General features: G+C 58.2%; 1 protein-coding gene across 3 annotated transcripts in view; it reads left to right on the top strand.

Annotated features, from left to right (window-relative positions):
- Positions 1-12,798, top strand: part of PDE1B (phosphodiesterase 1B) — a 137,250-nt gene that overhangs the window by 73,363 nt on the left and 51,089 nt on the right. Inside the window, exon 1 of one of the 3 annotated variants that reach the window (XM_006131135.5) lies at positions 984-1,206. The exons of the other annotated variants lie outside the window; for them this stretch is intronic. Coding sequence (XP_006131197.3) covers positions 1,154-1,206 — 53 coding nt within the window. The 5' untranslated portion in view covers positions 984-1,153. Of the gene's footprint in view, positions 1-983; positions 1,207-12,798 lie in introns of those variants that run through there. 3 annotated transcript variants of the gene reach the window in all.

Raw genomic sequence — 12,798 nt, 5'->3', positions numbered from 1 at the left:
CAGATTAGAAGCCTAATCCGAACTATCTAGCCTGTGCCGCGGGGTTCGCACTAGCCGGCTTTTAAAAATGGCGGCGCCGGCTTTATGCTAATGAAGCCTGGGAAATTCAAATCCCGGGCTTCATTAGCAAGTTCGGTATGCATACATTACCCCCCTAGTTCGAACTAGGGGGGTAGTGTAGACATACCCTACGTGACTTAGGAACCTAATTTCCATTTTCCAAAGTGACCCTGGGGCTACCGTCGTATTGACGGTTGTTGGGACGCAGGCGCCCCAGTGTTCACATCCCTTTTGATGCACTGGAGGGGCTAGAGCCCCACTTCCACCCCCAGTGACTGGGCTGGCAGCACCCGGCCAGCAGAGCATCCAGTCCTGCCCCAGCCTTGCTGCTGAGCTTGGCCCAGATTCTGCAGAGCAGAGAGCTCTGGTTTATATTTGTAAAGCTCGCACAATCTGCCTAGAATAGCGCGGCCACGCCTGGCCCTGCCCCCTCGCAGCGCCCGGCTTCCCAAGGGGACAGCAGAGCGGGCAGCCTGCAAACTCGGAGTGGAAGGACTTTGAGGAGAGAGGCCCCGCTTGGCACGTTGCTGCAGCGCCGCAAGCTGAGCCCTGGGATGTTGGACACACCCTTCTCCCCGCTCCTTTCTGGGGTGCAGGGCCAGCTCCATGGCAGTTCCTGCATTTCCAGACGGTCCCCCGAGCAGCCCGTGCTGCTGCGCAGTGCCCTGCAGATGGGTTCTCCCAAGAAGAGCTGGGAAGTGGCTCTTTACGAGCCTAGAGCCACGGGCAGGGCTCTGTGGGCTCCGGCGGAGTAAACTCACAGTCAGAACTGGGCTGGGTTGGAGGCAAGGGAGGGGTCTGGTTGCTTGTTTCACGGCAGATTTTCCTCCACGGCCGCCTGACAGTTCCTGTGGGGTTATTTCCTTCATCACTCCCCTCTGAGGCCGCCCCCTTCCCCCGCCCTCCTGGCCACAACACTCCCACGCCACCACTGCAGCTGCCAAAGTTAGTTCCTCTGAAGAAAACAGCTTCCCCGCGGCCCTGGCCAGTGCTGGAGAGAGGGGGCCCAGGCTCCCCTGGGATTTCCACCATTTGTGAGAGGGGGACCCCCAGGGTGTTGCCCCAGCACTAGCCTAGCTGGCCCTTGGGCTCCATGGCACGGTTCGTGACAGTGCAGAGAATCCATTTGCAAGGGCCCATCCTAAGGTAAGACATGGGGAGTTCCCCACATGCTTTCACGCAGCTCGGCTCTGCTCTGCCAGGAGCGCCAGCCCGGGGGTTCTGGCCATGGGGAGGCAGTTTCTGGTCCTGAACCCAGCCTGCGGGCTCCATGCGGCACTGGCGCCTGGGCTGCGCTGATTCCCCAGGGTTATTTAGAGGGACGGTGTCCTGCGCTGACCAGCCTTTAAATCTTGCTTTGATGCTCCAGTGTAAGGAGCACTGGACCGGGGCAGGAAAGTCAGAGCATGGAGGTACAAAGACCTCCAGCCACGCTCCTCTTTGCTCAGCAGACACCCTGTTCCCTGGCACTGGGTCACTGCAGGGGCTAAGCCCTAACCCTTTCCCTGTTCCTATTTTTCCATCCAGCGTCCCGGTGCAGCATTGCGATGCTGTTAAGCAGCTGCTGCGTTCTACCCCCGCGGGGGCTGCGTGTCAGTGCTAGGGGTCTGGGCTTGCACTTCAGTAGCTCTGAGGCCGGAGGGGTGCTCGCCATTGTGCAGGGAAGGCGCAGAAAGGCAACGTGGCCCCCTGAGGTCAGCAAGCTGGCTGGTGGCAAAAAATCCAGAGGGGAAGCCGGGAGTGCTGACTCCCCCCTAAAGCGCATTGGAGTCCTTGGTGAGAAACCGACTCGCGGGAGGTCTCACAGACTTGTTTGCTGACAAAGGCACCAGGGCAAACCAGACAAGAGCTAAGAACTTGGGCAAAGAGCAAAATAACAGAGTCTATTTTCGGCTCTGAGTTTTGTTCCAGCTCCCAAACGAAGTGAATGCAAACGCCATGCGCTGAGTCCAGGCGGCAGCAGGCAGAGGTTTGGTATGGGGCGTTTTGCTGGCCTTGGCCTCTAGCTCAACAAACCCATTTACTCAGGAAGGGCCAGATCCAGGGCTGGGTCTGCATGGACAGAATCCCATATAGGAGTCAAGGGGTGCAGGGATCAGCCCATCAGGATCCAGCCCTTTGTCCCCAGGGGAGTTGCCCCCATGGTCTGGGCTGCACTGAGGCAGCCTCCTCGCACGCTCTCGCCAGCACAGCTGTGGTGTGGAGCATGCTGAGAGCCGGGCCGGTGTCAGCAGCTCCATGAACCTGGGTGGGACTTAGGCGAGAAAAGGGGATCTGAGTGTTTCCCTTTTGGAGGGTCCGGTGGGGCTGGCACAGCCAGCGTGGTGAGGTTCTGCTAGCTCGGAGTAGGGGGCAGCCGCCCCATTCTGCTGCCTTGCTCCCCCATTCCCTGGCCATACTCCCTTGCTGCACCCCACACCTCCTGCCCCCGCTGGCTCCCCGGTTCTGTGCTCCCCCTGCCCAGGCAGGGAATTCTGTGAGAGTCTGCGCCGGCAGGGTGGGGCCACCATTTCTTCCCCTTTAGCTGGAGTTGGCTGCCCCTCTCAGGCATGGCAGTGGTTCATTGTTTCCCTGTGCTCCCCTGTCTGTCTGCACCAGGTGTATCTTGTAGCCTATGGTGCTAGGGGGACAGCAGCCCTCTCTGTGGGGTGCTGGTGCAGCGCCTGGTGCCTGGGGTCCTGAGCAGTGAAGTTACAGCCCAGCAAGGGCAGCCTTGCCAGCCTGGAGTTAGACCTCCGCACTGGCTGGGCTCTGCCGCCTTGAGCTGCAGGGAGGGCCTGACTTTCAGGGCTCAGTTTGGGGCACCTCATGTCCATCCATGGCCATGCAGACAGGAGGGCTCTGCCTGGTGCAAGGCTGAGCTCCTGGCTTTGAGACCAGGCCTCTTGGGGACTTAGCCATGGGGAGGGGCATCGGAGCTGAGTTTGGGATGGAAGCGTCTTTAGCAAGCGGTTTCTGTTCCCTGCCGTGCTCCGAAATGGCCCCATTAGCGCCATTGTGCGAGGCCATCGATCTGCAACGCAGCAGTGGAACGTCATGTCAATGCTAATCCCAGCGCTTGAGCTGTCTGCAGCCGGAGGCTCGGGCGGGGGAGCAAGAGCCTCCCCTACACCAGGCGTGGGAGCTGCTGTGACCTTTCCAGGAAGGGCTTGTTCCTGGCAGAGCAGGTGGGTGGGATGGGAGGGCAGGTACCGGGCAGGGCTGGGCTCGGTGGGGGATGCCAGGGTGCAGCATCTTCTCCGAGCTTGGTGAGAGAAAACGTGCAGGGGACAGAAGTGACTGAAACGCTCTGTGAAAACACAAGACCCAGGGAGAGATTCCATAGATTGAGAGAGCCTGTGGCCCCAACGACCATTAGACTAGTTGGGCTGGCCTGCTGTAGGCCACCCCAGCACCCCGTGAGGGGCTAGACTCAAGCACCTCAGAGACCTGAAAGACCGAGGGGCGCTTGGGGCTGAGGCCGGGCAAGGGAGGGAGTTGACTGGGGTAAGTGGTGAGGGTCCCAGCAGGTGTCCCTGCGCTATGCTGCAGAGCAGTTGAAGAAAATCCAGGGTCCCTGCCAGTCTGACCTGGGGAAAAGTCCTTCCTGACACAAAACCTGCCACTCAGTTGCATCCTGAGCCTGTGAACCAAGTTCACCAATTAAACATCTAAGACGAAGGATTCTCTGTGCCACCTCAACCATGAGCCCACCCTGTCTGCTGGCTCCCAGATGCTGCAGAGGAGGGCAGACCCTTCCCCCCCCCCAATACATCTCTGCTTTTGGGGGGAGGGGGGAATGTTCCTTCTTGAATCTGCAGACAATTGGATGAAGCTTGGAGCATTAGAGTCAAACTCCCTCCTCCCGATGAGCTGGGGCTGAGCCAGGGATGGGCAAAAAGGGACCTGCCAAGCAGGTCTATCCGGCCCGCTGTGGCTCCCCCACCCCCAGGCCAATCAGGGCCTGGAGACGGGGGAGCAGGCAAAGTTTCCTCCCCCGCCAGGAGCACACAGCGCTTACAGTCAACCGCCAGGGTTGACTTGTGTGGCACCCCCTTGTAGGGCAGGGGCAGGGAGCGAGAGACTTCCCATGCTTCCCCCTGCCCCCAGGACCTGATTGACCTGGGGGTGGGGGGAGCGTGTGAAGTTTCCTCCCGCCGCTAGGGATGTGGGCACCTAGAGGGAACCACCAGGTGTTCTCCTGGGGGGGGGGGGGGGAGAGGACGTCACACACTTCCCCCACCCCCAGGCCCATCAGGGTCTATGGGCAGGGAAGCACGGAAGTGTCCTGGCCCCGCCCCAGTGCCCCCCCCACCCTGTCTAAAATGATTGCCCACCCCTGGGCTGAGCTGAACCGTGACTGGTTTGACTCTTTAGCTCTCTCCTCAAACACACACAGATACAGGCAAATTGGCAGGAAGCTCCCCACAGTTACACTGAGCTGCCGCTGGTTCCAGCTGGGTTGGAATAAGACCCTGTAATTTTACTGCGGTGTGAGTGCATTGAGTCCCTGGCTGGCACCTGTTGGTGAATGGAGAATCAGAGCTGGGTATGTACTGTGCTGTATGTACTACACTGCGCTGGGAGCCTGGGGTGAGTGGGACTCGAGTTAGCAGACTCTGGGTTTGTTAACTTAGGACTGGAGCATCTAAACGCATCCGTAACTCCAGGTAAGGAATTGTGGAACCCCTAGCCCCAACCTGGGTCTCCAGTGTCTACACTGCATTATGTGGGTCCGGGCCCATATCCCAGACTTCTAGCACTCTCCCCAGTGTGACCACCGTGGGAAAACTTGACTGGCACAAAACTTGACTGGCTAGAGGACAAAGAAAGCAAGCCTGTGGGATACTGTTGGTGGACTCCCAGGGGGCTGTGTCTACACTACAAAGCAATAGGGCTTGAACCCTGGATCCTGCCTAGCCTTGGGCTTGCAACCTTCACCCCTGTGAGATCCTGGGACTCTGTGTGTAGGCACATTGAGCCTGAATTCAATCTCTGAGCTTACATTACAGTGTGGACACTGCCCTCCCCCCCCCCAACCAAGCAAACCTGAGTCAGTGTTTACATGGGGGATCCGGAGCAGAATTGGGCTGTGGCAGTACCTGGGTGGCGGAGTTTGGGTCTAATGGAGTCTGGTGTCATTCCAGCGAGGAAGATGGCTCTGTGCCCGCAGAGCTTAAAAAACCATCTGACAAGGCACAGCTGATGCCCTGCTCCCTGCCAGGGGCAGAGGGGCCATGGCAAAGCTGTCGCTCTCCAAATTCCATGCTGCCGGACACTGCAGCCATGGGCCATGGGCCAGGAACTCCAGTAGGTACCAAGAGGCTGTAACGTGAGTGCAGCTTTTCCTCCCATTGCAAACCTCCCACCTGCAGGAGTTTCCTGCTGAGTCAGGGTATGTCTACACTACCCCGCTAGTTCGAACTAGGGGGGTAATGTATGCATACCGAACTTGCTAATGAAGCCCAGGATTTGAATTTCCCGGGCTTCATTAGCATAAAGCCGGCGCCGCCATTTTTAAAAGCCGGCTAGTGCGAACCCCGTGCCGCGCGGCTACACGCGGCACGGACTATATAGTTCGGATTAGGCTTCCTAATCTGAACTAGCTGTACTCCTCGTTCCACGGGCTTCATTAGCAAGTTCAGTATGCATACATTAGTTCGAACTAGGGGGGTAGTGTAGACATACCCTCAGAGTGTTCCCATTCCTGGGCTGGGACTCTCATGGGTCCCTGCTACACCACCACTGTCAGGAGAGAGGAAAGGACAGGCACAAAACCAGCTTGCAGCTTGCATTCCTTTCCCCCTTTAGTCCCTCTCTGCTCTGAAGCAGGCAGCCTGGAGTTATTTGTGGCATTGCAGCAACCCAGGGCCCTGCTGCATCAGGGGACTGCACAGACAGACCCTTCACCAGACGGCTCACACTCTAGCAAGGCAGATGACCAGCAAGGGGAAGAAGGGTGATTAGGGCCGTTTCCTGATCACAGAAGTTGTGGGTGGAGCGAGGGTTTGAACCGTGGCCCCTTGCATTACACCTACACCCCCAGGCTAGCCTTCTCTCTCAACACACATCCTGTGGGGGGCTGCATTGCTCAACTTCTGGCTGGGACTCCACTCACTTCACATACCTAGCGTAAACAAGGTGGCTGTGTCCAGACTGCATCCCTTTTCCATAAAAGGGATGCAAATTAGACCTATCGCAATTGCAAATGAAGCGGGGATTTAAATTTCCCCCGCTTCATTAGCATGAAAATGGCTGCTGCTTTTTTCCGGCTCGGAGCTTTGCCGGAAAAAAGCGCCAGTCTAGACGGGGGTCTTTCGGAAAATAAAGCCTTTTCCAAAAGATCCCTTAATCCTCTTAAAAAAAAGAATAAGGGATCTTTCGGAAAAGGGTTTATTTTCCAAAAGATCCGCGTCTAGACTGGCGCTTTTTTCCGGCAAAGCTCCGAGCCGGAAAAAAGCAGCAGCCATTTTCATGCTAATGAAGCAGGGGAGATTTAAATCCCCGCTTCATTTGCCATTGTGATGTGTCTAATTTGCATCCCTTTTACGGAAAAGGGATGCAGTCTAGACACAGCCTGTGAGTCTCCCCAGCACATTCAGTGGAGCTTGTAACTGGTCCCAGGGGCAGGTAGGCAGAATTTGAACCTACCACACTGCCCTCTTCAGGCAGATGGCCTATCTCCTAGTCCACCCCACTATCCTACCTTTGGGGGTGGGGGAAAGAGACCCTTATCCTGCCTTCCTAATGCAAGAGCTATCTTAATTCCTCAGGCAGCCTATGTTGGCTGTCATACTGCTCCCAGGGTGGGCAGATTTGAACCCAGCACCCTGCTTTCTGTAAATCAAGGTCCTATCCCCTCGTTCACTCCAGAATCCAACCCACGCTCACTCGCAGCAGCTCACATCCCTGCCTTGCTTCACAGCTCAGCCTGATCCTACTCTCATCTTGGGGTGTGTCTAGACTACATGGCTCCGTCGATGGAGCCATGTAGATGAGTTTACTAGACATAGCAAAATGAAGCGGCAATTTAAATAATCAGCTGTTTGTCGGCACAGCGCGGTAGTCTAGACGTTTCACGAGGCATAAAGGATCTGACGACAAAGGGTGCTGGGGTCGGTTGATCCCCGTCTAGACTGCTGCGCTGTGCTGACAAACAGCTGATCAGCACAACGCGGTGGCCATTTTGATGTAAATGAAGTGGCGATTATTTAAATCGCCGCTTCATTGTGCTACATCTAGCAAACTCATCTACATTGCTCCGTCGACGGGGCCATATAGTCTAGACACACCCTTGGAGTCCTCTGCGCTCTGTGACTCAGAGCATTCTGGGGCCAGCTGGCTGGCAGGGAGGCGGACAGGGGCACGGGCTGAGAGCGGAGTGGGGCTCAGAGCACATGTCCTACTGTGCTAAAGACCCAAAGCGGCAACCGCCACTCCCTGAGAGATGCTGTCCCTGCGCACAGTGCTGTGGACGCTGCCCTGCGCACGGTGCTGGGGATGCTGCGCTGCGCACGGTGCTGGGGACGCTGTCCTGCGTACGGTGCTGGGGACGCTGTCCTGCGTACGGTGCTGGGGACGCTGTCCTGCGTACAGTGCTGGGGACGCTGCCCTGCGCACGGTGCTGGGGACGCTGCCCTGCGTACGGTGCTGGGGACGCTGCCCTGCCCACGGTGCTGGGGACGCTGCCCTGCGCACGGTGCTGGGGACACTGCCCTGCGCACGGTGCTGGGGACGCTGCCCTGCGTATGGTGCTGGGGACGCTGTCCTGCGCACGGTGCTGGGGACGCTGCCCTGCGTATGGTGCTGGGGACGCTGCCCTGCGTATGGTGCTGGGGACGCTGCCCTGCGTACGGTGCTGGGGACGCTGCCCTGCCCACGGTGCTGGGGACGCTGCCCTGCGCACGGTGCTGGGGACACTGCCCTGCGCACGGTGCTGCGGACGCTGCCCTGCGTATGGTGCTGGGGACGCTGCCCTGCGCACGGTGCTGGGGACGCTGCCCTGCGTATGGTGCTGGGGACGCTGCCCTGCGTATGGTGCTGGGGACGCTGCCCTGCGTACGGTGCTGGGGACGCTGCCCTGCCCACGGTGCTGGGGACGCTGCCCTGCGCACGGTGCTGGGGACGCTGCCCTGCGCACGGTGCTGGAGACGCTGCCCTGCGTACGGTGCTGGGGACGCTGCCCTGTGCACGGTGTTGGGGATGCTGCCCTGTGCATGGTGCTGGGGACGCTGCCCTGCGTACGGTGCTGGGGACGCTGCCCTGCCCACGGTGCTGGGGACGCTGCCCTGCGCACGGTGCTGGGGACACTGCCCTGCGCACGGTGCTGCGGACGCTGCCCTGCGTACGGTGCTGGGGACGCTGCCCTGCGCACGGTGTTGGGGACGCTGCCCTGCGTACGGTGCTGGGGACGCTGCCCTGCGTACGGTGCTGGGGACGCTGCCCTGCGCACGGTGTTGGGGACGCTGCCCTGCGTACGGTGCTGGGGATGCTGCCCTGCGCACGGTGTTGGGGATGCTGCCCTGCGCACGGTGTTGGGGACGCTGCCCTGCGTACGGTGCTGGGGACGCTGTCCTGTGCACGGTGCTGGGGACGCTGCCCTGCGCACGGTGCTGGAGACGCTGCCCTGCGTACGGTGCTGGGGATGCTGCCCTGCGCACGGTGTTGGGGACGCTGCCCTGCGTACGGTGCTGGGGATGCTGCCCTGCGCACGGTGTTGGGGACGCTGCCCTGCGCACGGTGTTGGGGACGCTGCCCTGCGTACGGTGCTGGGGACGCTGCCCTGCGCACTGTGTTGGGGACGCTGCCCTGCGCACGGTGCTGGGGACGCTGCCCTGCGCACGGTGCTGGGGACGCTGCCCTGCGTACGGTGCTGGGGATGCTGCCCTGCGCACGGTGCTGGGGACGCTGCCCTGCACACGGTGCTGGGGACACTGCCCTGCGCACGGTGCTGGGGACGCTGCCCTGCGCACGGTGCTGGGGACGCTGCCCTGCGTATGGTGCTGGGGACGCTGTCCTGCGCACGGTGCTGGGGACGCTGCCCTGCGTATGGTGCTGGGGACGCTGTCCTGCACACGGTGCTGGGGATGCTACCCTGCGTACGGTGCTGGGGACGCTGCCCTGCGCATGGTGCTGGGGACGCTGCCCTGCGTACGGTGCTGTGGACGCTGCCCTGCACACGGTGCTGGAGACGCTGCCCTGCGCACGGTGCTGGAGACGCTGCCCTGCGCACGGTGCTGGGGACGCTGTCCTGCGCACGGTGTTGGGGACGCTGCCCTGCACACGGTGCTGGGGACGCTGTCTGACTGTTCCATGGGCCCAGCCCTCAGCCTGGAAGATGAGATTGCAGACGCGTGCGTGCAAGCGTGAGCGGCTGCACTCGCCTCCTGGGACTCTCTTCCAGGGCACTAAGAGAGGAATCCAATCCCAGCGCGGTTCCCGTCTCTGGGGCGGGGCGTTTCCTCCTTTCCCTCCCCTTTCCCATGGCCAGGAGTGAGCAGCACAGTCCGGCAGCCTGGGCTGTGCAGGGAGCTCCTTGGCAGCCAGGCCGTCCCCTCCAGGGGAAGGGCAGGAGCCATGTTTGTTCAGGGAGCCTTGGCTGTCCTGAGGCTGCTTCCGTTCCCAGAGCCGCTGGTTCCGCACTGCTCCAGGTGCCAGGGCTTTGCCAGCCGGGGAGCCTGCCGAGAGTTGCAGGGACTAGGCTGTGGGTTTGTATCGGTGGCTGTGCGACTGAGATGGAGACGGGATGCTCCCAAGTGTACTCCCTGCTCCTTGCTTAGCCCATATTCTGATGCCTGTGGACAGTTCCCTGTCACAGCTCAGCCTGGGCTGAGCTCCCTGGGGGTATGTCTACACTGCAGAGTTTCTCCAGGAAAACAGCCATTTTTCTGGAAAAACTACACTTACGTCCACACTGCAATTGCATTCTTTCGAAAGTCGAAAGCACAGAGGGGGGGTAAAAAAACCTCTTTTTACAAGGAAGAAGCCTCTTTCGGAAACAGGCGTGTGTGAGTGGGGAAGAGGGGTTTTTCGAAAGCCTTCAGGGGAAAGCACAGGTGCCCTGGTGGCCACTCTGTCCATAGTAATCACAACATAAACGTGAGATAGTGTCCAGTCAATTGAAAAATGCAGATCACTTTTTTGCTGTGCTTTTGCTGTGTGGATTCTCTCTTTCGGAAGTTTTTGCAGAAGATCTCTTCTGGAAAAGCTTCTTCCGAGAGAAACCTGCAGTCTAGACACAGCCTGGGCAGGGCCTGTCTTGCGGTGTGTGCAAAGCGCCCAGCATGAAAGGGCCCTGAGCTCAGTGGTAAGAGCTAGTGCTGTGGCAGCACTGAAGAATGTCTATAGCAGAGAAATATTCGGGGTGGGGGGCTCTTTAGCAAGGGGCAGTCAGCAGATCTCAGACCGTTTGCTTTACAGTCTGCTCCTGGATGTGTCGATCTGTCAAGGAGGTGGCGTGTTGTTTGGCTTTAACATTTCCCATCTGCCTCCAGAATCGCCTTTCCTTTTGGAGAACACTGGGAGAAAGGTGCCACCTGTGTATCTTGAAGTGCCCCCCTCGGGGCAGCCCCCCCCACCAGTGCCCTTCCCCCTGCCCCAGGGAGACCCACTCCATTTGCCACGGCGCAGTCAATCATTTGTCCTCCGCAGCTGCCAAAAATCCAAGGCTGGGTGTGGAGCTGGGGGCACCGGCACTCAGACCCCCCAAGCTCATTTCCCAGCGGCAGCAAGCAGGTTGGTGATAGGAGCAGCTGTTCACAGGCTGGATTGCAGCGGGCAGCCTCAGCACTGCCTAGGCTGGGCACCCAGCGCAGCCTTGCACTGCCCCCTGCTTCTGCACAAGGCTGCTTGATTGTCCCTGCTGCCTTCAGAGGCAAGGAACAGGCAGCCACAGACCCTGGTGGGTCAGCTGGACAATGGAGTGAAATCAGTATGGGTGCTTGAGAGTGGGGCTGACATCAGCCCCACAGAGGCCAACTGCAGTTGACCATAACACAGCAGTCATAATGAGATGCTCAGTGGAGATTAAGCATCGTCTCGTGGTCAGATGCTTCCTTTTTCTCAGCGTGTCCACGCAGCCTGTCGGGGCTCTCCTGGCTGTGTCAGACGGGAACCAATTGGCAGGCGCTGAGAGGGGAGACGTGCCTTGCAGTGGCTGAATATGGGCACTAACTGGAGCTTGTAAGCAACCACTCTTGGGTTCTGCAGGGCTCAATGCATGGGCACCTCGCAGCCCTGTCCTGCTCAGACACACGGGGAGACAGGCCCTGCTCTGCAGAGTTCAGTATCGGGGCCTGCAGGCCAGTGGGGTGGATCCAAAAAGAACGAGGGGTTCTGTGGCACCTTGGGGACTCAGACTTATTAGGGCACCAGTGTTTGTGGGTAAAACCCACTTTGTCAGATGGAGTGCAGTGGAAGTTACCAAAGCAGGGGTCTGTATAAGGAAGAAGTTGCTTCTGTTAATGAATCATAGAATCCTAGAACACTAGAATTGGAAGGGACCTTGAGAGGTCATCAAGTCCAGTCCCCTGCCGGACCAGACACTGTCTAGATCATCCCTGACAGGTGTCTTGTCTAACCTGCTGTGACGGGGTGTCGGGGTCCCCCAATCCTGCAGCCCCGTAGCAGCAAGAACAGACTCCGCCAGCCAGTAGAATAGAGGGGGTTTATTGCTCCTCCAGGATACAGCACAGCATAGACCTGATGTGGTTACAGGAGTCAGGGCCAGGATGCCTCAGACCCCATGGGATAGGGAGTCCATTGCCCCCCCCGACCCTCAGCACCCAGCTTAGTCTGTTCCCGTCATGCTCTCTAGCCAGAAACCGCCTCTCTCCCAGACTCTGCCCCCCAGTCGGGTGTTCGTCTCCGCCTCCCTTCCTTTGTCTCTCCCCTGGGAAGAGCTTTGCTAACTGCTTAGGGACTAGGTGTCTGGGCCAATACACATGTGGATAAGACAGTGGGAATCACACATGACAGCGCAGGGGGACCCCGGGTTACAGAGCAGACAACACCCCCTCTACGTCACACCTGCTCTTCAATATCTCCAGTGTCCGTCTGCTATGTACATTGGACAAACGTCTCAGACACTTCGCCAAAGGATCAATGCCCACAAAACAGATATTAGACAGGATCACAAAGAAAAAACAGTTTCTTGCCATTTCAACCAGAAAGGTCATTGTTTCAACGACTTGATTACCTGCATCCTGCTTCAAAGACCTTTTAAGACTTCACTTGAAAGAGAATCCTCTGAACTGTCATTCATGCTTAAATTCGACACTTTACACTCAAATTTGAATAAAGACGCTAATTATCTTACCCATTACAAAGATAGCTTTCCCAATTATCACTTCTAATATCATTAGCTCACAGACATTTACCTCCCCCCCATCCCCCTTCTGTTCTAAAATTTGATTCGTCCTTTTCATATGTGTTCATTTTTTTAAATTGTATCCTTTGGTATATATGGTTGTGACAATTTTCTTCCACTGTTTGATCTGAGGAAGTGGGTCTGGCCCACGAAAGCTCATCACCTATTAAACCATCTTGTTAGTCTTTAAAGTGCTACACAGTCCTGTTTTTTGTTCCAGCGATGGAGATTCCACAGTCCCTCAGGCAATTTATTCCAGTGTTTAACCACCCTGGCAGTTAGGAAGTTTTTCCTGCTGTCTAATCTAAACCTCCCTTGCTGCAATTCAAGCCCATTGCTTCTTGTTCTAATCAAGCCAGGGTAGAAGTGGGTCATCCACAGCATTTGGTGTT

This window comes from Pelodiscus sinensis, chromosome 31, assembly GCF_052426305.1.
Source record: "Pelodiscus sinensis isolate ZL-2025 chromosome 31, ASM5242630v1, whole genome shotgun sequence".
Taxonomy (NCBI): domain Eukaryota; kingdom Metazoa; phylum Chordata; order Testudines; family Trionychidae; genus Pelodiscus; species Pelodiscus sinensis.
The sequence above is the reverse complement of the archived record's forward strand: the minus strand, read 5'-3'. Positions and strand labels throughout refer to the sequence as shown.